The 23,493-nt window shown below is 51.6% G+C and overlaps 1 protein-coding gene across 6 annotated transcripts; it reads left to right on the top strand.

Annotated features, from left to right (window-relative positions):
* The first annotated feature begins 6,257 nt into the window (after nt 1–6,257).
* On the top strand, nt 6,258–23,108 carry NFKBIZ (NFKB inhibitor zeta). Of its 6 annotated transcripts, none has more exons than XM_055701433.1 (12): nt 15,205–15,535; nt 15,709–15,845; nt 16,392–16,428; nt 16,541–16,647; nt 16,814–17,577; nt 18,018–18,123; nt 18,452–18,598; nt 18,921–18,984; nt 19,629–19,798; nt 20,448–20,558; nt 20,682–20,849; nt 21,528–23,108. In XM_055701433.1, exons 1-12 carry the CDS (start codon nt 15,304–15,306, stop codon nt 21,579–21,581), a joined length of 2,097 nt encoding a protein of 698 aa, XP_055557408.1. In that variant the 5' UTR covers nt 15,205–15,303; the 3' UTR covers nt 21,582–23,108. The 6 variants fall into 6 exon arrangements, with proteins under 6 accessions (XP_055557410.1, XP_055557406.1, XP_055557407.1 ...); XM_055701434.1 differs by having other exon boundaries at nt 15,206–15,535; nt 16,544–16,647; XM_055701435.1 differs by lacking the exon at nt 15,205–15,535 and adding an exon at nt 6,258–6,457 and having other exon boundaries at nt 20,682–23,108.
* The last annotated feature ends 385 nt before the right edge of the window (nt 23,109–23,493 follow it).

The following is a 23,493-nucleotide window of genomic DNA, read 5'->3' as shown; positions in this document are numbered from 1 at the left end:
TTTAATTTCTTAATTCAAAATCCAGCTCACTCAAATCCCAGTGAAAAAGACTGTATTTCTATGGTGTTTATCAGAAGATTTCAGAGCAATTTATTTATAAAATAAGTAAACCCCATCTTACATTAGACTGATATTTGACAGTGTACCTGACATTTTGAGAAACTTGTTTCTCGTATATATCATGTTAGGCTGATTTCTTTGTTCTGGAAATTTAATAAAACCATTAGTAGAACTGTTGCTGAAAAGAGAGGCTAAAAAGCAGAAGTTTTCCTTTCTGCAAGTTTTCCACTTCTAATTTCACCTGCTGTGCAGTGCTGTTGCAGCTCTGCTTTACAAGAATCAAATTGTCCCTTTGCGTTGTTTTACTTGTTAGGGGTAAGCATTCATAAGTGGGAACTTCTTTAGTAAAAGGATCTGTATGACTTCTTATGTACCACAGGTGACAGCTCCGTGTGCGTGTGACAAAAGCGAAGATGTGAAGCTGTCTGCTGGGAAGGGCGAGGGTGTCGGGGTCTGCTTTGGCTTGGCCACAGCTGTGTGGGTTAAAACATTGTTCCACTCACCACCGTTTAAGTAACAGCAAAAAACCTCAATCACAAATGCACGTTTAATTTACAAAGCACTTACTCCTTAAGTCCAGATCCCTTCATGCTTCATCGCTGCCAGTATGTGTTTGGGCTGTTTGGAAGGCTTCTGTCACCTGCTGGTTGCAGCGGAGGGCTCGATCCGCGTGTTAGGGGAAGAACTTGGTCTCAAAGGTTCTTCTTCTATTCCATGTGTATTATTGAAATGCTTGTGAAACAAAGAAGGCTCTAGTGTCTTTCATTTCCTGATGTGATCAGAAAAATGATTTAAATAGCCAAAAAGCTCAAAGAATAAAAAGTTAGTAATAGAGCAAGTTTACCTAACCTGTTTCATCTGATTCAGTCTCAGTTTATCTTTTTTGCTTTAACTCCCCCTACTTTATATTTTCACAGATGCATAGGAATTCCCTTGCTTTGACCTGTTAGGTTTTTATGCTGTATGTTGGGTAGAACCTTCACACTATGGTTTGTAGACTGAAATCACTTAAAGTGATATTTATCTTTTTTTTTTTTCCTGATGATGTGTATCCAGAGGGGAGTGATCCATGCGAGCGGTACGCACCCGCACGAGACCTGGTGCGGTGGCATGCTGATGCTCCCCACTGTTGGTGCAGGGGCCTGGTGCGTAGCAAAGGCTGGTACGTGGCCTTGGCTTCCTCCTTCGGGGGCTTGTGCAATGCGACAGGCCCACAGGACATCCTTGAGCTCATGCGTTTAAAACTGCAGCGTGGGGAAGGGAGGGCGTGCAGCGCGGTCCTGGCTTTGCCAGCTGCCTTGGAGGGAGGCTGCCGCCAGGATTTGCCACCGGGAGAGCAGTGAGCAGGGTGCATCGCCCCGTGTGTCGACACCCTGTGCGTATCTGGCCAAACCAGCCTGTCTGACTGGGAAAGATCCCTGAGCTACAGCTTCCTGGGGACTGGCAGGGAGCGCTGCTGCAGCATGGCTGGTGTTGGCTCTGTTCCTCTGTTCCCCCTCGCTCGATGGTGGCTGCTGCGGGGACAAGCGGCATCAGTGCGAGCCAGGGTGCTGCCCCCGGGCTCACCCAGAGAAAGCCGGGCTCGTGCCCTGGCCTGGGCCACGCTACCTGCAAGCCACGAGGTGACAGGTGCTTATTGCCAGCGTGTTGCGCTGGAAGCTGGAAGTGAAGCGTGCTGCTGGCACGTCCTGCCTGGCAGCCCCTCTGGGCCGGGCGGGGGGCAGAGGCGGCAAGGCGTGTGTGCTCCTCAGGGTGCATGGGCTTGGGCCCCCGGTGGGCTGGGGGGGCATCAGGGTGGTGGCGGGGCCTGGGCGGCAACAGCATGCAAAGGTCTTGCTCTGTGACACCGAGGCGAGGAAGGATGTCGGGGATTTTGCAATGTGGAGGTTTCCAAAGGTGATATCGACTGCGTGGGATGGAAACACTCCTCTGACCCAGCACGCTGAGACACGCACGCGTACATTTCTCCAAATGCGTCAAAAAGGGAACAGTTCTCCCTGCCCCCCACCACAGTCCCAGCAGCCGCATGCCAGGGACCGTTCTGGGCTCCCTGCACTTGGTTTGGAGCCATGTGTCTTGGAGTCCCACCTGCCTGTAGGTGTGACAGGTGTCATAGGGGGGGGGAACTTCGTAAAGCAAACCCCAGGCGTTTATAAGCAGAACAAGGAGTGCTCGGGCAGGCTCTCATCCTGTGCCGTGTGGCTCCCAGAAGGTGTGTAGCCCACCTGCGGTGGTACCGGTGTTTGGTGGGGAGGGGGACAGGGCCTCGGCAGGGCTGGCAAAGAGCCGAGACCATGGGGACACTGAGCTGGTTGGAACAGGGCTCCTTGTGTTCATCCCACCACAGCTTAGCGCTGCGTCCCCAATTTACAAGGTATTAAGGGACTTCCAGCATCAGCTGTCCTGCTTACAATGCAAAACCAATGTATTTGAAATCAGGGAAATATTTTGTTATCTTCCTGAGTCTGGACCTTTGAGTCTTTCCTGAAATGTTAATTTTCGGTGGTGCTCATCACCCAGACCTGAACTCTCGCGTCAGGCAACCAAGCTTGTATCTGGGCAGTGACTCTCCAAAATCCTGCCCTGGTTACTGCGTCCTCCTCCGCTGCTCGTGTTCCTGGCCTCTTGTGGGCATGTTCAATGGCCTTTTGGGATGAAATAATTGGTCCGCTCTGTGAGCCTGGTGTGGGGAATTGTGCAGGGGCTTCTTTGCCCGGGGTGGGAGAGAGGGGTTATGCAGGAGGATGCCAGAAAATTAAGAGTGTGCAAGTGATTTGGCACGAGCCCCAGACGCGGAGTGAGCACATCACTTAAACCCAAGTGAAAGCGCCGCGTGCCCTGCCCTGCATCCCAGCTGTGCCAGCTGCGTGGGCTCAACAGACCTGTGCCTCCTGAACGGCTGTGGCCAGACGAGGCCTTTGGGACACTGGAAAAGGACCTGGGGTGACTCACAAAAGAACAACGTAACCCACAACGTAGTCTTGGTGGTGGTGTGTCTCCTGACTCCTGGGTAGTTGTGTTTTGAAAACACAGGGCACGAGCACCGCTGGATGAAGCTCTTTTACATGGGAGGTCACTTCACAGCAAAATTCAGTTGATGATGCAGGTGTTGATAACCCAGGTTAGCTTAAGGCTGCCCTTCAGGGGATGATTTTTCTGCCCTCAATATTTTCTTAAATCCCATATTTTCTTTTTCCTAAGTTTCAAAAAGAATCCAGAGGAGTAAACTTGACTGGGATAGAACAGTCCGTCTCCAGTCAGTGTATCCTGCAACATGGAAGATTTGGCAGGCTGTGGTCTGCCAGGGCCCCACGCTGTGCCCACCGGCACCCCCGGGTCAGCCACCCCCTGCATCCATCCTGCCCTCCGTCCCCCTGTCCTGCCCCCCCTCCCCGCTCGCCCTTCCCTGGCCAGCTCGGAAACAGCAAGCGCTTTTCACAAGTGCTCAGCGAGAGCTTGTGGAGATCTGTTATGTTTTGGTTCAGCTTGACACGGGGCTGTGCCTTGTCGCCCTAAATCTCAACTGCAGGTTGGGTGCCATAGCCGGGGCTAGTTCTGCCACCGGCACTATGGCCCCGCCGCAGCACGGCAACCTGCTCCAAAGGGCATCGCAACAGACCCTCCAGGCTGGAAGTGCCTGCTGGAGTTCAGCAGGTGAGAGGCACGGCAAAAGTACCTACGGCGAAAGAACCACAACAAATTTACAGGGTTTTTTCCCTCTCACCATCCTGTGCCCAGTTCTTTCCTCCCCTCCGGTTTTCCCTGGCCGGTGAATCAGGCTTCCCAGCCCCGCCTGCCTTCTTGCTCTCTTGAATCAGCTGCTTTCAGGGAATTCGCTTGTTGCTGGCAAGGCAGCAGCTATTTCTGTCTTCCCCTGTTCCTTCCTTCTCATGGTTTCTTCTGTGTCTGCTTCATCTTTACCTTTTCTTCCCTGTGTAGTTGTATTATTATTATTGGCTTTTGCTGTGTCTCAGTTTTGCCTTTGCTTTGATAAGTAAAAATAGGGGGGGGAAGTTACGGAAAAAAGATACCATGTTAAAAACCCGATGAAAAAATTTGAGAGCTCCAGTTATGAAGAGATATTACAATTATTTCATGTTGTTGTAAAAGGTGTCCGATATGTGTGTACCTTCCAGTCCCCACAATTTCATATCTGCAATTTGAAACACAGCTTCTCCAGGTCAGCGGATTTCTCCATGATGCCCAATCATCCCCATTCTGCACAGCAAACTTTGCTGCAAGCAGAGATCTTGATTTCCGACCAAAGTCATGACTTTCCATCCTGTCCCCGCCACACACCAGCTGTTTGGCTGTGATGATGTTACTCTGCCCTTCTGTGCCCTGGTTTGTTTCTCATAATTTTTGGATTTTTGTTTTCTTTGCAGCAGGGCCCGCTGGTTCACGCAGGCGAGCGGTGCAGTTACAGCTGACAGCGAGTGTCACCATGGCTGTGGGAGCCGGAGCAGCGCAGCTGCCCTGGTTCGGGAGGCCGTGGCACTGGGCAGAGCGGGGTGGGGGAGCTGTGGGAGCTGAGTGGTGCTCCCAGTGCTGCTCCCACTGCCCGTGGTGTTGGGCCACCCGTGCCCCTGTGCACGGATGCTGCAGCCTCCTCGTTTTGCTGACACACCTCAGTCCCTCTTGAAGGCACCCAGAGGTCCCTGACGGCTGCGCATGTTGCTCTGCAGTGGGAGAGAGCAGGGCAGGGGTCTGGCCCGGGCACGGTGCCGATGCCAGACCTGGGGCACCGCCAGCTTTTGGTGTGCAAAGGACCAAGTAACAGCCCCGGCTGGAACAAACCGCCCTTATTTCAAAGAAGAGTGTTGAGCCCATCAAGATTGTCAGTGGAACATATTCCAGTGATATAACACATCTGCAAACAGGAAGATGGAGCCCACGCAGCGTTTCCTGCCTGCAGGGGAAGGTTTCAAGATGATCACCTTTGGGAAGGAGACGTTTTCCCTCCCTCCCTCCCGCAGCCTGCCGAGGCAGGGCTGACGTGGGGGTGAAGCTTGGTGGGCTTTTGGTTTGTCTGTAAGGTCTGCGCTCGGCTGTGGGAGGCACGGGGGGCGCAAGGGGCAGGGGCTCCATGGCTCCGTGGCTCCGTGCCATGCGCTGGGCGCCTTGACTGTGCTGGGGTCCTGACGGGCACTGGAGCCCAGGGGTGTTGGCTCCGAGGGGACCTGGGTGTCCTGTGCTTGCTCCCCACCTTTGATGAGCACAGTGAATCCCGGCCCATGCTGCTGCTGAAAGGAGGAGAAGGGCAAGTATGATTCGGATGGATCTGCTCACCTTTTAGGAAAATCCTGGAAACTTCTTCCACGCTGAAGGTTATGGTACTGCCTGGAGCAGGTGGCTATTTTACATCTGCTCTGTCTGTGAGCAAGGGGACTACTTTTTCTTGTCAGTTTGGTTTTTTCCAGTGCTCGCCCCTACTTTAATCCGGCTTCTGGCGGTATGGATGTGTCAGCACGACACCAGCTTCTGGGAAACTCATCCCAGCCCTTCTGGGAGCAAACCCCACTGAAACCCAGGCAGTCCCAAGGAGCAGGCTTTGCCCTCCTCTGCCTCCCGACGCCTGGAGCGGCTCGTTGGCCTGTGGGATGCTGCATCACCGTTGCTGCTTGGTGGGCTCCTGCTGGCCCGGGGCAACCTGCAGCGCCCGGGCAGGCCAGCGCTGTGGGATGCAGCTTGGCTGCCCTGGCCACCCCGGCAGCGCTGCGGGCAGGAGGGGGGCAGCTGGGGGAACCCTGCCCCGGTCAGGAGAGAACGCCCACCGCCTCGCACGGGTTTCTCTTCACCCCTTTGTTGTACTGCCCTTTTTCGCTGTTCTTGCTGTGAATCTCACATCAGCACCTTCCAGACCCGTTTTTGGCAGCGTTACGCCAGCCTGGGGTTTCCTGCCAGCCCCTTTGGCAGGGGAATGTCCCTGCCAGGGCTCACCCCGCCTGGGAAATTCCACCACGAAGAAAAAGTCCAGGGAGCCACGCTCACACCGCCCTCCTCCACCCCGCCGCTTCCTCTCACATGTCATAACATCCCCCTGCCGCTTCATCAGGGCTGAGAGATAAGTGGCGTGTGACCCGCCACAATAAAACCAGCCCCCTGGGCACTCAGCTGGCAGGGGGTTGTGTAGGGTGTCTTTCTTTTTTTATATATATATATATTTTTTTTTTTTTTCCTGTAACCAGAAAGCCAGAGTAAGAAGGACTTTTGCGAGGGAGGGGAAAAAGCAAAGTTTCCTTGCTGCTGCTTCTCTGTTTCATACCGTTAAACCTCAGAGGAACTTTTCAATCATTCACACAGACGTGGACATAAGGAACGATCAGTTCCCAGTGGGTGCAAAGAGCTGGCTCGTTTTCCATAAAGCTAATTCTCGCTTCACTCCTCCGACATGAAGGTACACTATTATCATTTTATTTGCTTTATTGCTTAAAACCTGCAATTGATTGGAACAATATTGGCTTATAATTATTTTTTTGCTTCTGAGAGCCCCACAAGTGGCTTGTGCTATAATAGTCTGCGCGTGTTTTGGGGTTGGGTACAGAGGAATGGCTGGCTTTTGGGAAGGTAACGAGCAGTGTCTAAGTGTGCAGAAACCACAGTGGATGGTGGGATTTTTGAAAGTCCACAGCGGGTCCAGGGCAAAATACTGCTAAATAGCTTCCCTGGTTTGGGCAAGTCTCTCTGAAGCAATCTTTTCAGTGGATGATGGAGTACCTTTCCCGAGTTAGGGCAGATGGATGGATGGGAAGCTAAGCTCTGAGAGCACTGAGTGGAAGAAACACTGTAGTGGGAGCAGGTGTTTCGTAAATCTTGAATACAGTTGCTTTCCTGGCAGCTCATCAGTACTTTTGGAAATACAGAGCATCATCAGCATACAAGCCTGCCAGCTTCAACTGGACAGGAGTAAACATGGTGCAGTGTGAGACAACACAGTGAAACATGTATAGAAATAGGGATCTGTGCCTCCTTTCTTGTAATTTAGCAAAAATCTGTGGGAATGGCAAGAAGTGAGTTTAATGAACTTAAGCTTCACTTTAAAATTTGTTATGCTAAGGGGGTTATTAAACCAAACCATAAACGTCTTTCATGGCCTGGTGACGGTTTCTCTGGCTTACCACATGAGGTCAGTTATGCAGCACCCCGGTTCATTACCGTGCCCGTGCCTGGCAGGCGGGGAAGGCAGCCTGGCCCCAGCCTTCCTGCAGAGGGTGAAACGCTGTCTGGATTTTAGATCCCCAGGGCCTGGGGGCATGTTTGCACCGTGGTGTCACTGGAGACTTGTGTGTGGCCGGGGTGGGGGGCTTGGAGGTACTTTAGATGGAAGCCGGGTCTTTTCAGCTGGGACACCGTGGCTTGCCTGGGGACACCCAGCGGGCAGAGAAAGGGCGATATCCTGGGCTGTCCCTCAGCCAGGCAGGGTCCCAGCGGTCAGGGACAAATGTCATCTAGGGCCATTGGGAAGAAAGCCATGTCTCTGCTCCAAACCAGACTCCAGTGCCAGCTTTGTTCCTGGGGCAAGTGATTGCTTTTTGGCTAGTTAGACCTTTTATTGCCTTTCTTTACAGCAAGGCACGTGTTTCCAGTCGTGGCTGAGGGCAGTGGCTAGGAGGAGAGTGCGTGTGGGGAGGACATGACCTCTGCCACCGGGGCTGGGCACCAGGCTGCCTCGAGCAGCCCCAGCCCTGCACCCTGCCCTGCTGCTGCCCCAGAGGGGTGGCTGGGACATCATCATCATCACCACCAACAACCAGCTGCTGGAAATGGGTCTCCAGCAGCTCTCCTGGGCGCTGGGAAGGTTCGGGGTTCCCCTCCCAGCCCGGCTGCCCAGAGCAGTGTGTGGCAGGCACAGCCCAGCCCCTGCCTTTGGCTCTGCCTCACGCTGCAACCCGGGCAGCCCGACCTCTGGCTTTGCTTCTGCTTTTGGAGTGGCAAAACTCCACCTGGTGCTGCTAAGAAACCCCCATGTGACTCTTCACGTTCCCAGTTGCAAGCTGATGAGACAAAACGTGCAAGGTAGAAACAAGAGCCGCCTTCACTCTTGCTTTCTTCTTAAGAAATTGGCAGGAAATTAAAAGGAAACGTAACCATCCATGGGCTAGCTTCTCTGAAGAGCAGCGTCCTGTCAGACAGGATGCGCCTGGCTTCAGTCCCTGTCTTTTCCCAGCGAAGAACTGGAGGAGGGAGCCAACACCTGGGAACAGAGCTTTGCACTGTGCCCCACCAAATCAAAGGGTTTGCTTCCAACTTTCTTGATGTTTTATGCTAACTCGTGCACCATGCACATAATGCTGTAAACGTGTCGTTACTGTCATGGATTTCTTTCTAACTGTGTAGCAACTGGCTGTTAAGTCTGTAGAAGCAAGAAAGAACACGGCACCGGTATCCTCTCCATGACTTTAATGTTGTTTATGCAGACACGGGACATTTGTGGTTGACACTTACGTGGCAGCAAATTCTGACCCGTAGGCGCAGCGATGCTGTCCCAGCACACGTTAACTGAAGATAAAGCCTGCCCTGATATGTGCAGTTCATCCCCAGCACCAGGGAAGTTTTTGTACTGCTGCTGGGAAGCAACCTAACATTTTCCCTACCAGAATAAAGTTTTACTTGGCTGCCTTTGTTTAGGTGCTTTTTTTAAATGAGAAAACTTCCTGTTCATTGAATTTTTGTCTGACTAATGGAGCACAGCTCTGCAGCTGAGTTTCAGGACTTTCCCAAGGTCAGGCAGCCATGTGTTCTGAAAGCTGGAATTTATCTGCTGAATGGAAGGCTGAGCTGCAGGTATTTGAGGTCTACAAACTGGAAAACACAGTGAAATAAGATCAAGATGAGGGCGGTCCCTTCAGTGGTCTTTGCAGTGTTAAGGGGGTTTTGCCGTGGCTGCCTTGCTCCTGTGGGGCTGTCCCACGCCCCGGTCTGCACCCGCAGGGCTGGGGCCGCTGCTGGTGCTGGTCCTGCTGTGCCATCCCAGCACGGCGAGCCGCACACCACCTGGCACCGGGCACAGGGTGTCTGGGCTGGTCAGCCCAGTTAGATCTGCTGTCTGGTAGATGTGACTGGATTGCCATGCGTAAGAAGCGGGTAAATTTTCAAAATCTCCCTGGACAAGGTTTTTGAGCAGAAAAGCATGTGTTTGGGAAGCCTGGATGTGTGGCAGCCTCAGCCTTAGATAGGTTACCCATTCCTACATGTAAATCGAGAGACTAGGAAAGCAGGGTCCTGGGTAGATAGCAGTTCAAAAAATCATATCTTTCTGGGTTAAAATCTCTCTGAGATGAAGCATTTTGTCCTCCCGCTCCTGTCCCAAAGTGCTGAGGGCCAGCACCATCTTGGGCCAGCCTTGCAGCGCCTGCTGCCCTTGCCTGTGGGAGGTGGCAAGGCTGAAACTGAAGTCCCCCCGAGCCGAGCTCGCCTGCTGTGCTTACAGCACAGGCTCCTACATCTGACAGCAGAAAATGAAGTGAAATGTGGGCCCAGAATGACAGGTTGTGGCCCAGGTCAGTCGCCTGAGTTAGGACGAAAATGAGTCATGAAGAAAACTAATGCTTTACCTGGTCAGAGCTACGCTGAGCTGCCGCAACAGCGCTGAGAAACCGCGCTGACTCCCTTTCTAGACCAGCATATCGTAACAAGCAAAACGTTTTGAGGAGAGAACGCGTGCTCTTCTCTCATTTATGTACACATGGCACGCTTTGCAGCAGAATGCGACGCTGCCCTTTGCTATGGGGACGCAGCCATGTGCTCCCCGTGTGCACGCCATGACAGTGGCTTGTGCGTGTTTCCTAGCCGAGCGCTCCTGCTGCAAGGTGCTAATGAATGAGATATGTAACCTTATGAGAAAATGTGACTAACCAGGGCAGTGAGTACATCGACAGGAATGTCCACAAACACAAAGTGTATGTACCAGGAAACTGCTGTACAGAAATCAGATCTACTCGGCCAGCTTTGGACCACTTGCTGTCTTGGGGGTTCCCTTTCCTCTGTCCTGATTTCAGCTGCTTTTATATACACAGTGTGAAAGGACCTGCCTAGGAGCAACCCGCTTTTTCTTTTTCTTTTTTTTTTTTTTAATATCAGGCAGCCTGGGAGAAAAAAGCAGAATTGAGGGCATTCTTCGGATCAAAGAAGCTAGCCCCAAAAGACATATGTTAAATAAGTAGCCTGAGCTTTCCTTTAATAAGAAGAATTATACATGCCCCCTTTTGAAGTTCAGGCTAATCCCACAATCAGTCTTGGAGACCTACGACTAGGAAAAAAGTGGCAGTACAAGTATAGCAAAGAGGGAAGAAACACTGACTCCTCTGTACTGGCTTTTCGAGCAAAACCGTGTCATGGGCCATCTCCAACCTGCTGATGTGTGCTCTCCTAAAATGTTAAAGCAAACACAGGTATCGATCCTGAAAAGTCTCTAGGGATGCGGTAGCTACTGAGCTTTTACCTCTGCTTTTCTCCATGCTATTCTAAGAGCAAACTGAGCCTAATTACGCCCATTGGAGCATTCGGAATGTTTGACATCCATACAGCAAATATTCCCTCGCATTAAGCAGCTGGAATATAAACTACCATTTTTATTTCCAGTTTGAGAAAGACCAAAAAGGTTATACTGCTCCAGAAACGTGTTGCAAAACTGAGTTCTTGTTGCTGGTAGTTTGTGTTCTGTCACCTTGCCTCGAGGCTGACCCTTGTCCCCCGCTGCTGCCTGAGACACGGACTGAAGGGATGTTTGTGCTGCTCCCGCAGCTGCTCCGAGACCCGGCCCGTTCCTCACTTGCAGTTAGGAGGCACCACGCGCCTGGCACAGTGACTATGTGCTGCTCTACAGGGCAGGCAATGCTCTGCTTTCTGGGCTCAATTTATTTCCGTATTTATTTATGTATTTTTATATTTAAAGCCTCCATCCCCTATAGCATTCAGCCCAGCATGTGCCCCAGGGATGGCATCACAAGCCTGTCTCAGCCCCTCCTGAGCCCCACATGCTCCCCCAAGGACGCAACTGCTGTTTGTCTGGACTTTTCTCTTTGCAGCTGCTGCACGTGTGGCTTGGAGCTACGGCGTTCCTGAGGGGGCAGAGGAGGAGGGATGCCTTTTTGGAGACTAAGCTCACAGAGGGAGATGGCTGGCAGAGTCTCGCTCTCGGCTGTTTCTAGGGAGCAGCCCTGGAGCAAACCATGCCCAGGCTTTGCCCACAGGAGCTGGTTTCTCTCCCCAGAGATCCCAGAACCGAGCTCATGTAAGAGCACCCTCACCAGCCCTGGGGCCAGGACGTGAGGGCGAACTGCTGGGCTGCACCGGCTGACCGTCTGGAGGCAGGGACTAGTTACATCAGGGATTCAATGGGCAGTGATCGCTCGCGCACAGAGCCGTAGGGGATGGTGTAGGCTGTTGGGAGGATGTCCTCGCAAGCACACACAAATCTCTGCTTGAGTTTTGCAGCCCAGATTTTTCCAAGCTGAGAGTCCTCAACTCACCTGCTCGGTCCCCGCCAGCTTGCCCAGGCTGTGCGTGGGCTTCGCCAGGCGGAGGGCAGGCAGTTCTGCTGCACACTGCCTTTCGGCTGTCTGGCTGCCTTGCTGCCGCTGCACAGCACGACCCAGAGCCCCCTGCCCCACAGCATCCCAAGCTGCAAAGCTGGGTCTGAAGGGGTGCACCGGAGGTGGCTGAAAGCTGGGCAACAGAATTTCTCACTCAGCCTGATTTTGTGCTATTGACATTGAAATGCTGGGGAGCCAGGTGTGAGAGAAAAACCTCATGGTTGCAGCTAAAAAGGGTGTTGAAAAGATGGAAATCTGTTTCAACAGAGAAACCCCCAAACACTGGGCAGACCTCGTGACTCTGCTTTGGCTCGGTGCCTGGCTCAGCTGCTCCCGTGCAACCAGGACACAGGCACGGGAGACCTCAGGCAGGGGGAAGCCCCACGGCAGCTCCGCTGCATCTCTGCTCTGCTGGCTCCAGTGAGGGTAGCAAAAGGGGGGCGCGCGGCTGCGGTTCGCCTAGGTATTCCATTGGTGGTAGAAGCCCAAGGTGTCTGCCAGCCTCTTTGACTTCTGCAGTGAGACCCCTGCCCAGCGAGTGCAGGCTCTGAGACAGCTCGGGGTGTGTGTGTTTTGTTGTCAACTGAATTTTCACTTCAAAGTAGCTCACAGATGCACACAAGTTGCCCTTTCAAAAGCTGTTTCAGTAAAGGAGCATGTTGTATAACCTAAACCAGGCCTGGTTAGCTTGAATTCCACTAGTGTGTTCTGAAGTGAGGGAAGAAGTAGAGTTTTTGGAAACAAAGGCATTTTGTTGCTTATTTTTGCAGCTGTCCAAGATACCAAGATAAGCGTATCTGGCTGTTGGCAGTTGTATGAGGTTTCGGGACGCATGCTGCTGACACTGGCCGCTAGCTGGCATTATTGATACATCCCAGGAGATGGAGGTGGTGCAATGAAGACCTGGGAGGGCAGCGCTGGAGGAGCTGCGGCATCCTCCTCCCTGCTCGGCATCCTCCTCCCTGCTCGGCACCCTCCCCCCCGCTTGCCTCTCAGCCCTCCCCAGCTCCGCAGGCTGAGGGGTTGCACCAGATCGCACAGCTGGGCCAGGGCAGGCTGGAACCGCCTGGACACCACAGCCCTGCGATCCTGCCCACCTGACCTTGCTTCTCCCCAGTTTGTTCGGTCTGTACAGGCTGCGCTGGGTTTCCCATCGGGACAACAGCTGACAAGCACCTTTGGTCACCACCCTGCCCAGGAGGAATTTTCTTAGGCTAAAGGCGCCTCATGGAATTTTGGTCACCACGGATGTTATGTAGTGTTTGAGCCAAAAAACAAATGCTCAAGGTCTGCAGTATTAATAGTCGTAATTTGTAGATGTAGCAATAATGTACCCGTAACTTGCATGGCAGTGCTTTGAGAGCGCAAGGCTGCTGGGTGCCAGCTCATCTTGTGCAACTGATGGGTGTGTGTATTTCTGAAAGAGCCTTTTGTTACAGAGCTTGGTGGAATTAGACTTGTCTTAATCTGCTTTGACTCGGAGTACATTTATGCCAGAAAACTTGACAAATAAGATGAAACAAGTATGGGTCAAGGTATCAGAGTGTTGCCCAAAGTGGCTTTTACTTGGTAAAAGGAGAGTAAGTCAGCAAGTCAGCCTTCAGGAGACTAGAAACTCTAGAGCAGAAGAGAAAAAGAAATTCTGTGTCCTTTTTAAGACAAAACCCCCCTCATTAAATTGTTTTATAGAGTAGTTTTTGTTCATATGTAGAGACTAATCTTCATTAAATCCATTCCAAAATCATTACTGGACAGCAAGGGCAAAGGCACTGCCTGTCCCTGCCTGCATGTGGCTCAGGGACCTTCCATGACCCAGCAGGACTACAGTGAGAGAAATCCATTTTTGGCCTGAAATCCACTCTTAATCTCGGCATTTTTAAGGGAATTGCAGGCAACTATGATGCCAAATGGAATTCTCTGGATGACAGACTGCTCAGGTTTGCATTACCATGTGCTTGTTAAAGGACAAGGGCCATTTGCTGCAGCAGCTGGAGACCCTCCTGGCTAGGTTAAAATGATGGGCTGTCCTGGCCAGCTGGCGGGGTGGGAATGCAAAGGCTGGTCAGGCAGATTCGGCTTCGGAAAGTCGGGTTGTGGACGCCCTGTCAGCCACCCGGCCCAGTGTACAAAGAGCACCCAGGGGCTGCAGGGTCTGAGCAGCAAGCGCTTTTAGCAAGGAAATACTTAAAGGTGTCTGCCCGGGGCTTGAAGAACAACAGAGAACCATCTCCTTCTGTGTTCAAAACACACGGCCTGGTTTCACAAATCCTAGTATACCTGTGTGTATATATATATATATATATATATATATATATATATATATACATACACACATTGTATATGTGTATATATACATATAAAGAGGTTCATTCAATGAGGGAGAAAGCACGCTTGGGAGATGGCTGCTGATTAGGGAGTGAGTGACTTTTAACCTTTATTAGACTGCGCTATTTCTGGCCTCTGATTCCGATTTATGGGTTACATTTGCAAATTTCACTGTGACTGCATCAATTCAGCATGGGCTGTCAAAAAACAGCCTTCCAAGCCGAAAGCGCCCAGCTAATTCCCAGTGAAACCCTTCCTTCACCTGGCAGTGGAAGAAATATTTGAACAATACAAAGTAACTCTCTCCTGCCTCCTCACGAGCTGATTAATATAATTTCATGTTGCACCTGTCCCATGCTTTTTAATACAATTAAAACACGCATAACAATCTAAATTATAGACCTCCAATTTGCATATTATACTTTAGAAATACTGTGTTGTTTTACCAAACAACCTAACTGCAACCTTGTGGGCAAAGACGCGTGCTCGTCTTTTAGGAGATGGTGACCTCAGTGGAAACGAGGAAAGCAGAAATATTTGTTTGAAAAGCGGAAATCTGAGAAGTGCCCCCCACGCATACGCTAGTAGCTCAGCAGCATTGATAACAGTAATCGCAGGTTTCACCCACTTTTTGTCCTGGCGCTGTGTTGCTTCCCTGCTTCTCCCTGCTGGCCTCGGGGCTTCGCCACCGCAGTGTGGTGCAACCCAGACCCCTGCTGGCTCCTGTGCCTGCCCCTGCCCTCTGCACGCTCCACACCAGAGGAAAGGAGCTGAGTCATTGCTGTGGTGAGCGACCGCTCACCTTCCCCTTCCCTCCGGCCACTGCCCACTTGTTGCACACAGCCAACCCCCCCGCACCCCCGTGTGCCCCCCCAGCGCTGTGGCCTGGCAGGAGCGGGGTGAGCACTCCCGTGCCATCACGCCTGGGGTGCAGGGTACGTGTGCGTGGGGACGCGAGCCTGCGGTGGGAGGCCCAGGGCCATACTCGAGGTTTCCGTCTTGGCGGCTGCACACGAGGGTGGAAATTTGGGCTCGTGTGTGTTGCGAGCAGGGGCTGCAAAAGCTGCGGGGGCCTCCAGGGCCAATCTTGGAGGGTGGGGTGCGAGGTGGCATCCATCCCCATCACCCCCATCCCACCCCAACCCCATCCCCATCATCCCCATCATCCCCATCCCACTCCATCCCCAACCCCATCCATCATCCCCATCGTCCCCACCCCCGTCCCCATCCGCCCCCGCCCCGCCGCCCCGCCCCGTGCACGCGGCGGGCCCGACCCCGCGGGGGCGGGGCTGTATAAGCGCCGCCGCCGCGGCCGCCGCCGCCAGTCACCGCCCGCCGCCCGCCAGCCCTGGCCGGTCCCGCCGCCGCCCGCCGCCGCCCCGCCATGATCGTGGAGAGCAGCCGGGACGCGGCGCCCGATGGCGGCGACGGCGGCGCGCTCAGCAGCCCCATCAACCTCGCGTACTTCTACGGGGCCTCGCCCCACTCCAGCGAGGGCAGCTGCTCGCCGGCCCACTCCGCCCCGGGCTCGCCGGGCTCCGACTCGGACCTCTCGGTGAGCAGCCGCGGCGGCGGCCGGAGGGACCCCCGGGCCGGCGCCCGCCCCGCGCTGCAAGGTACGGCGTGTCCGCGGGCCGCGGGGGCTCCGCGCCGGGCGGGGGCGGCGGGGCGGCGCCGGGGTGTCCCCAGCCCCGCGGGACCCCCCCCCCTCCCGCCCGTCCCGCTCCCGGTCCCGCTCCGCCCGCCGGAGCGGCGGGGGTGACAGCGGTCGGCGGCCGTGTCCCCGCAGGTGAGGCGCACATGGCGGGGGGCAAGCAGCACCGCGGCCCCTTCCAGGGCGTACGCGTGAAGAACTCGGTGAAGGAGCTGCTGCTGCACTTCAGGAGCTGCCGGCAGCTGCCCGCGCCGCCCGCCGAGGACGGCAAGGTGACCGCGGGGGGCGTCCGGGGGGGCGCTGGGGCGGAGCCCGGGGCCGCGGGGACCCCCGCGTCAGTGGCCCGGCCCGCCGCGTCCCCGCTCGGCTCCCGCGGGGCGAGGGCCGGCCCCGCCGGGGGATGGGGGGAAAGGGGGGAAAATCGGTGTCCCGGGGGCGCGGGGCGTCTGGCTCTGTCTGGGGACGCGCGTTCCGAGAGGGGACTCTGAGCTTCCCGGGGGGGCATCCCGGCGGGGGGCTGCGGGGCGGGGGGGGGAGGGGGGGGGCGGGAGGGCGGTGAGCAGCCGGGTAAAAGCGGCTTGAAAAGCCCGAGGAAAACAGCGCCTTGCATTTCACTCCATAAAGTCTTTCAATTTTTCTAACCTTAATTGCAAGCAACTAAATCTGCATTAGACAGTCCTGTACTGGAACTGTTCTCGGGTACGTGGGCTGTTTACAGCAGCGAGTTGCTGCTGCTTCCCCTGTGCTTTTGCATTTTGTGTTGTTTTTTTCCTGAAATGACACTATAATGACGGGATAATCTGGGCTTTCCTCAAAAGGCACAGGGAGGACTGGCAAACTACGAGCAGTACACAGGTAAAAAATGCTTCCCCCCCCCCTTTTATTTTTTAAATTCCTTGCAGTAATATTTTGAAAGTGAACTGTAAGGGTTAGCGCCAGATGTATTCCAGCTGTATTTTCCTCTCAGCAGAGCTGAAGAGCATACTCGGTCACAGTGGCAAAAGGAAGGCTCCCGAGCTGCTTTCTGATGGACCTTCTTTCAAGCGCCAAGCTAATGTTCACCCACACCTCCTGGTATGCTTGTAGTAATTTTTCCTGTGCCTTTATTTTGCAGTTTGCTTTGTGTGATCAGAAGCTACCAGATACAATTATACCTCACACTTTCTGGGGCTTGTTTTGATTTTTCTTGTTTTGTTTTTGCTTTGTCTCCCCTCCCCACCCCCCCACCCCCCCTCGACAGACACCACCCCAGACACCAACCTCTATGGATAACGTGGAGGAGACTCATAAAAATGATGCAAAACATGAGAGCAATTCCGATCTGCTTCAGAACATTATAAACATCAAGAACGAGTCGAGCCCCGTGTCTCTGAACACGGTGCAGGTCAGCTGGCTGCACACTGTCTCCAGTCATGGCTCTCCCGGCGAGCAGTACCAGGACAGCCCGGGGACGCAGGCTTTCTCGCCGTCCCAGAAATACCAAGTGTTCCAAGATCACACCTCCCAGCAGATGCTCGAGCCGCCGCAGCATTACCAGTTCCCTCCCTCCCAGACCCCAGACTTGTCACAGAGCTATCCCCCAGACGCCTCACTGGAGTACAGGCCGTTTGCCACCAGTGACCAGTCTCCTGGCTACCAGCAGAGCACCTTTGAGAGCCATGAATTGCAGTACTGCCCGCCGCAGAGCTTCTCCTCCCTCTTGAACGACTCCGAGGGCTCAGAGGGCATCTCCGCTCCCCTCCAGCCACTGGCCGGTGCCCACCCACAGGCTGAGGTCGCCCACCATGCTCCAGGCTTCAGCTTGCTTTCTGGTAATGTCTGTGGTAGTCTGGAGCGCAGCATCTCTTTGGCTGCTTTGAATGTGTCTCTACCTGACCAAAACGTCGCCAGAAGCACGACTCAGCTGGGCAAGTCGTTTTTTCAGTGGCAAGTGGAACAGGAGGAAAACAAACTGGCAAACATCTCTCAAGACCAGTTCCTCGCAAAAGACTCGGATGGTGACACGTGAGTGCTGTTCGTCATGGTGTTTCTGATGTGAACGGTTGGGGAGTGTTTCTGTCTGGGTTTTGGTGGACCCAAATGTAATGAAGGCAGCTTGTGGGCCATGTTTGTTTCACCAGCATGGTAGTTCTGCTAACGAGGTGAAATGTGTGGCCTTGCTGATGGGCTGCAATGTGTGGGTTGCAGCACTCTGGTAGATAAGGTGTTGATATTGTCTTAATTTCAGGTACTTATCGTTAGGCTTTTGTCTAGTAGATGGGGAGAAAAAGGTTCTAATTCAGATGCTCTGTGTTGCCCTGGGGAGCAGGTGCCTGTGTTCTCATCTGCCACGCGGAGCAGGACTGGGGCTGGCATACAGCACCCCTCCTGTGTGTGGGTCTCCGCAGCTGCTCGAGCCGCGGGTCACCTGGTGGGGTAACTCTGGTTTCCCCTCTTCCCTGCAGCTTCCTTCACATCGCCGTTGCCCAGGGCCGCCGGGCGCTCTCCTACGTTCTTGCGAGGAAGATGGCAGCCCTGCACATGCTGGACATTAAGGAGCACAATGGCCAGGTGAGGGTCTTAGAGCTGTGCACCTGCTTTGTGCACCCGAGTGCTGCTGCACGTCTGGACCTCGAGGAAGGCTTGGTGAAGTGCTCATTTAATATTAACCCTGGGATTTAGCCTGCATACTAATATTAACCTTGAGCTATTAATACTACTTGGGATCACTTTGAGCTGGTAAGACTACGTGCTCTGCTTCATTTGTCCTGGCTTCCTGGTATTCATAATCACTGCTTCAATAATACCAGGTGGCTAGGCTTTTTTATTTGTTGGCATTGCTCTTTCCTGTTAGAGATCAGATGACTAACAGTTCAGATTTTCTTCTCGATGTTTGCAGAGTGCTTTCCAGGTTGCTGTGGCTGCCAATCAACATCTCATTGTGCAGGACTTGGTTAGCTTGGGGGCTCAAGTCAACACCACAGACTGCTGGGGTAGAACGCCGTTGCATGTTTGCGCTGAGAAGGGACATGCCCAGGTCCTTCAGGTAAGAACTGGGCAGGTGGAGCTCTGCCCTGGTCGTTAATGCTAGTAGTTCGTACTGGTTGTCTTGGGGAACTCCGAAAGCATTGCTCCTCCCTGTATCGTTCCCTCTGTGTAGCCTTGTGAGTGTCTCTGGGGGTCCTTAACAGTAATGGCTTATGGTGAGACTGAGTCTCACATAAAGGCTCTCACTGGGGGGGGAAAAAAAGTCTGTTCCAAATGCCACTGCTTATTGCAGCTTTGCTGCACTACGACTGTACTTGGCTTGAGGAAGCAGCATGTGGTTTGGGTAAGATCTAAATGCAAACCTGTTCCCACTTTTGTAGGCGATCCAAAAGGGAGCTATGGGAAGCAATCAGTATGTGGACCTTGAGGCAACAAACTACGATGGTGAGTAGTTAAGAGTTTATAATTTACAGAGTTAGCGGATGTTATTTTTATAGCTGCTGATGTGAATGTTATCCTGGGTTGAGATGCAATAAAATGGAGTGTATCTTTGCCAGGCTGAAATTTACAATTACAATTGAAATTACATTACAATTGGCATATCTGTCAGTTAAAGCATGGTTATTCTGTGCCTGTCGGGACCTCTTCCTCCACATGCGATTGCTGTGTTTGGCACAGAGAGTGTGGGTAGTAATTGGCTATTGTTTTTAAAACATTTGAGTGCCAGCGGTACGTGGGTGCACACAGCAGCCAGGATCTCTGGCACCAGAGAACTGTTTTAATTGAACCTCTTTGCCATGTAACAGCTCTTCCTAACCTAAGTTTTGGGGGAGGTAAAAGTTAGGAATTGATAGAAATTGATTCTTTCATTATCTACTAGCTGAGAACTCGCACCAGGCTGCTGCTGAACTCCTGGTGGTGAGCAGCTGCTGTGACTAACAAACAAGGAATTGTCCCTGGGCTCGGTGGGGGCAGAAGCTCCTTTACCCATCCTCTGAAACAAGCAGCTGGCCAGTATCTGTATTCTGTTTGTTCATTAATGATTATCTCTCTCTTTTTTTTTTTTTTTTTTCCTTTTTAACATTAAGGTTTGACAGCGTTGCACTGTGCTGTTCTGGCCCATAACGCTGTGCTGCACGAGCTGCAGAACAGTCAGCCACCTCACTCCCCTGAGGTCCAGGAACTTCTGCTGAGAAACAAGAGCCTGGTGGAAACCATCAAGACTCTGATACAAATGGGAGCCTCTGTTGAAGCAAAAGTGAGTACAATGGCTTCATCTGAAGTGTCGGATCCAGAGAGAACGTGGAAGCAGAATGTGTCCCTTTCTCCCACACCACTTTTCAACTTTATTACAAAGGAAGCAGACTAATTTTAAAGCTTCACCACAGCCTAATTTACCCAAGTGGAAGGAGAATGTTGCATTTATTCAGAGCAAGGTATCATCAATGCAAATGAACCCTGGGGAAAGAAGGGAGGTAACAGTCTAATTTCTGGATTAAGAATGATTCTGTGCTGGCTGCAGCTGGTTCTGCCTTAAAAGTAAGGATATGTTTGGAGCGCTTTGAGGGATCTGTAGTAATAGAGTGCTGATGATACCTTGTTCTGGAACTGCTGATTTTAATTAAGAAGAGCTTACCTGTCCAGTTTAGGTCTGTGCTGGGCCAGACCATTACTCAATAGAACATCTGATACCTTGACTATGCGAGCTTACTGCCAAATGAGGTCTGGTCCCCACTGTTCATTAGATAATTCATGTTACAATGTATGTGGAGACTGTTAGTGAATTGTGCAAGCGTGTGTGTGCAACACTGTGCAGGTACTCTGCTTTCTGTTTTATTTGTCTGCGTGTTCACCCTGGGTAGGTGAAGCACCTGCAGGGAAGACTTAACCCTTCCTTTCTTCCACAGGATCGCAAAAGCGGTCGCTCAGCTTTGCATTTGGCAGCAGAAGAAGCAAACCTAGAGCTCATTCGTCTCTTTTTGGAGCTGCCCAACTGCCTCTCTTTCATTAACGCAAAGGTACGCTGATTTTTTTTCCCCTGGAATGCAGATGTAATCTGGGATGTGCGCACGTGTGGCACCGCAGTGTCCTGGGACCCATGTCCCTGCCTTCCCCTCATGGAGTTACTTGGTCTTCTCCAGGCTTACAACGGCAACACGGCACTCCACGTGGCTGCCAGCCTGCAGTACCGGGTGAGCCAGCTGGACGCGGTGCGCCTGCTGATGCGCAAGGGAGCCGATCCCAGTGCCAGAAACCTGGAGAATGAGCAGCCGGTTCACCTGGTTCCCGATGGCCTTGTAGGAGAGCAGGTAAAAAACCAACACCCAACGGTCCCCTCTGCTCCCATCTGTTCCCATCCATGCAAAAGCCTTATTCCTTTCCAGAAGTTTCTTTGGGGTTTTGAGTTGCAGCTTTTTAAGGAAAAGATTTAGCAAATGCCATTTTATTCAGGGAACTTTGGTTTTTAGTGTCAGGATCGGGCAGAATATACAAAGACCTGAAATTACAGGTTTTGCTCATAGCTTTTATTTTTTCCACTCAGTCCTTTTTTTTTTTTTTCTGTGAAGACAGGTTTTGTCTTTGTAACCTTTTAACATTCTGGAGATAGCATCCCTTCTCTTGTTCATCTTTGTATGGGCCTGAGATCATGCTTCTGTTGCTCTTGTCATAATTAGTAATGGTGTAATTCGTTGTTAGGCCTAAACAACAAATGAAGAAAATCCCTTTTACCTGGGAGCTGTTGGAATTCATGATGGAAAAAAGTGACTCTGGACCTCAGAAGCTAAATAACTTAAGCAACTGAGTAATTCTGTTGCCTTTCATTGGTTCAAATGCTGCAAAACTGGATCAATCCTGGTGTGACTGAGCCCAGAATCCAGGCTCAGATAAATGAGGACTGCAGAACTGGGTCTAGGGTTTCTTCTGTCAGCTTGTCGCTTGCTTCAGGATGATGAATACTGATGTGTGTGTCTCTTTCTCTTCTCCAGATAAGACGTATCCTAAAAGGGAAGGCGATTCAGCAGAGGGTGTCGCCTTTCTAGGCTCCGTGTTTCTTGGAGTTCAGCACCTCACACTCACTGTCAGTCAGGCAGTCCTAATGTATCTGTAAATAGACCATTTGCCTGCCGTGGGCAAATGTTAGTTGTTTCTATGAAACAAAAGTATTTTGTTCACTATTGTATAGTGGGTTATATGAGAGTAAAAAAAAAAAAAAAATCCCAAAAAAATCACCACCCCAAAACCCAGCAATCATTCCTCTGAGCAAACGGGAATGTTTTATTCCCAAGTACACGGAACATTTGCCTGGATACCTGGATTTCATAGCTACAGCAAGACTGATTTTGTTTAAACAGCCATACGGATAACTTCTGGAGGACAGTTCTGCAGGAAATCTTGTTGAGAGGGCTGATGCGCATCAACATTGCAGAGGGTTTTTTTGTTTGTGTTTTTAAAAACACTTAATACTAAGTGCAAAAGAAATTAAATATTTTTGAAGTTGAACACTTATTTATGTAACTTTGTAGCTTTCTTCCAGTATCTTGTGCAGGATTGTGTATAGTCACTGGTATTGTTGTACAGCTGTATAGGTCTTACAAATCTGTTGGTCGCTTGGGTTGAATCGGTTGGCTGTGGCATGAACTGAAGAAACAAGTTATTTGATCTTGAACTTGCAAATTGCATATAGAATTTTAATACTGCACTGGTGCATGTAGGGTAAATTCTGATGTTTTGGAAGACTGAAAGGACAGTTAAGGTTGTCCCTAGCACCAGTTTGTGCGTGCTTTTGGAGCTGTTACTAAAACACAAAAAGCCATGCTTCTTCAGGGGACTGTATCAGTTTTTGACATACCCAGTAAAGGTTTATCTTTTTTTTTTCTTTTGATGGGACAGTGGATCGAGGGGGAAAGATTATGACTTCTGTAGCGTGTGTGTATATAACTTTGTACTTTAAAGAATATAATCCTGATTCAGTGGAAGTATTTAGCATGTGCTTAACTGTTGATGCATGCTAGAAATATCTCCATGTTGATTCTAGTACTTAAATGTGTGTAAGCCCCGCTAGCGTCAGTAGGACCTAAGCACATGTGTAAGTAGTTTGCTGAATTGGGCTCTAGTTGATTCTAGAGACTTTAGTGTTTTTCCACCTCCTCAGAAGAGTTAGTTCATTTATGGCTTTACCTTATAGGTATAGTGGCTAGCCAAGTAATATTTGAAGTTAATGTTTTTCAATTTTTTAATAATTATGGGTATTAATGCAAAATGTATACTAATGATGCAGTATATTTGTGTCCTGTTGGAGAAAATTTCTTCCTCCTGTCGCTTTCTGAATGATCCATGCTGGGCTGTAATCCAGTAATACGTTCTGTGTGTGGTCTTTGCTCTTAAACTGTTTTTGCATCACATGCAATTCTCTGCCATAACTGTTCAATTAGTCTGATTGTGCTGTTTTGTCACAGTATGTCTTGTAGACAAGCTAAGTGAAAAAACATGATATGTGGAGGCCTAGTTGTGATACATTTCTTGAAGGGTTTCATGTAACTTGTGTTTGAATAAACATGCTAATTAAATGTTGGTGGTTACTGTCTGTGGTACAAGTGATGATGGAATCAAGCTTGAGATAAAACTGGTTCGGCATGGCAGTACTGTGAGACTGGTGAAGGTCCCTTTGTGAGGGGTGAAGTCTTCCCAGCCTGCTGTTGGTGCGGTGCTTAATCTGGTTTGAGGGTGGTGCTGGGCTGTTCTGGGTCACGCACTGTGCTGTGGCGGTGTTGGTTTGTTTAGATGTGCCCCAAGCAGAGCCAGTACTCACCAGGTTGTCCAAATTGCGGGTTGTTCCTGGATGCTTCTCCCTGTACACTTGAAGGAATGATCGCAGTTCTGACCGTGCCATAGTTTTCCCTGTTTGCTCCTTGCCTTGGTCCTTGATCCTTGCTGCTTGGCTAGCAGTCACCT

This window comes from Falco cherrug, chromosome 2 (genome assembly GCF_023634085.1).
Source record: "Falco cherrug isolate bFalChe1 chromosome 2, bFalChe1.pri, whole genome shotgun sequence".
Taxonomy (NCBI): domain Eukaryota; kingdom Metazoa; phylum Chordata; class Aves; order Falconiformes; family Falconidae; genus Falco; species Falco cherrug.
Note: the sequence above shows the minus strand (reverse complement) of the source record. Positions and strands in the feature narration are given on the sequence as shown.

Coding starts and splice junctions, on each gene's coding strand:
- NFKBIZ (XM_055701431.1), top strand. CDS start 15,304: ATGATCGTGGAGAGCAGCCGGGACGCGGCGCCCGATGGCGGCGACGGC. Junction 17,578..18,017: donor AAAGACTCGGATGGTGACAC/GTGAGTGCTGTT, acceptor TCTTCCCTGCAG/CTTCCTTCACATCGCCGTTG. Junction 18,124..18,451: donor TTAAGGAGCACAATGGCCAG/GTGAGGGTCTTA, acceptor CGATGTTTGCAG/AGTGCTTTCCAGGTTGCTGT.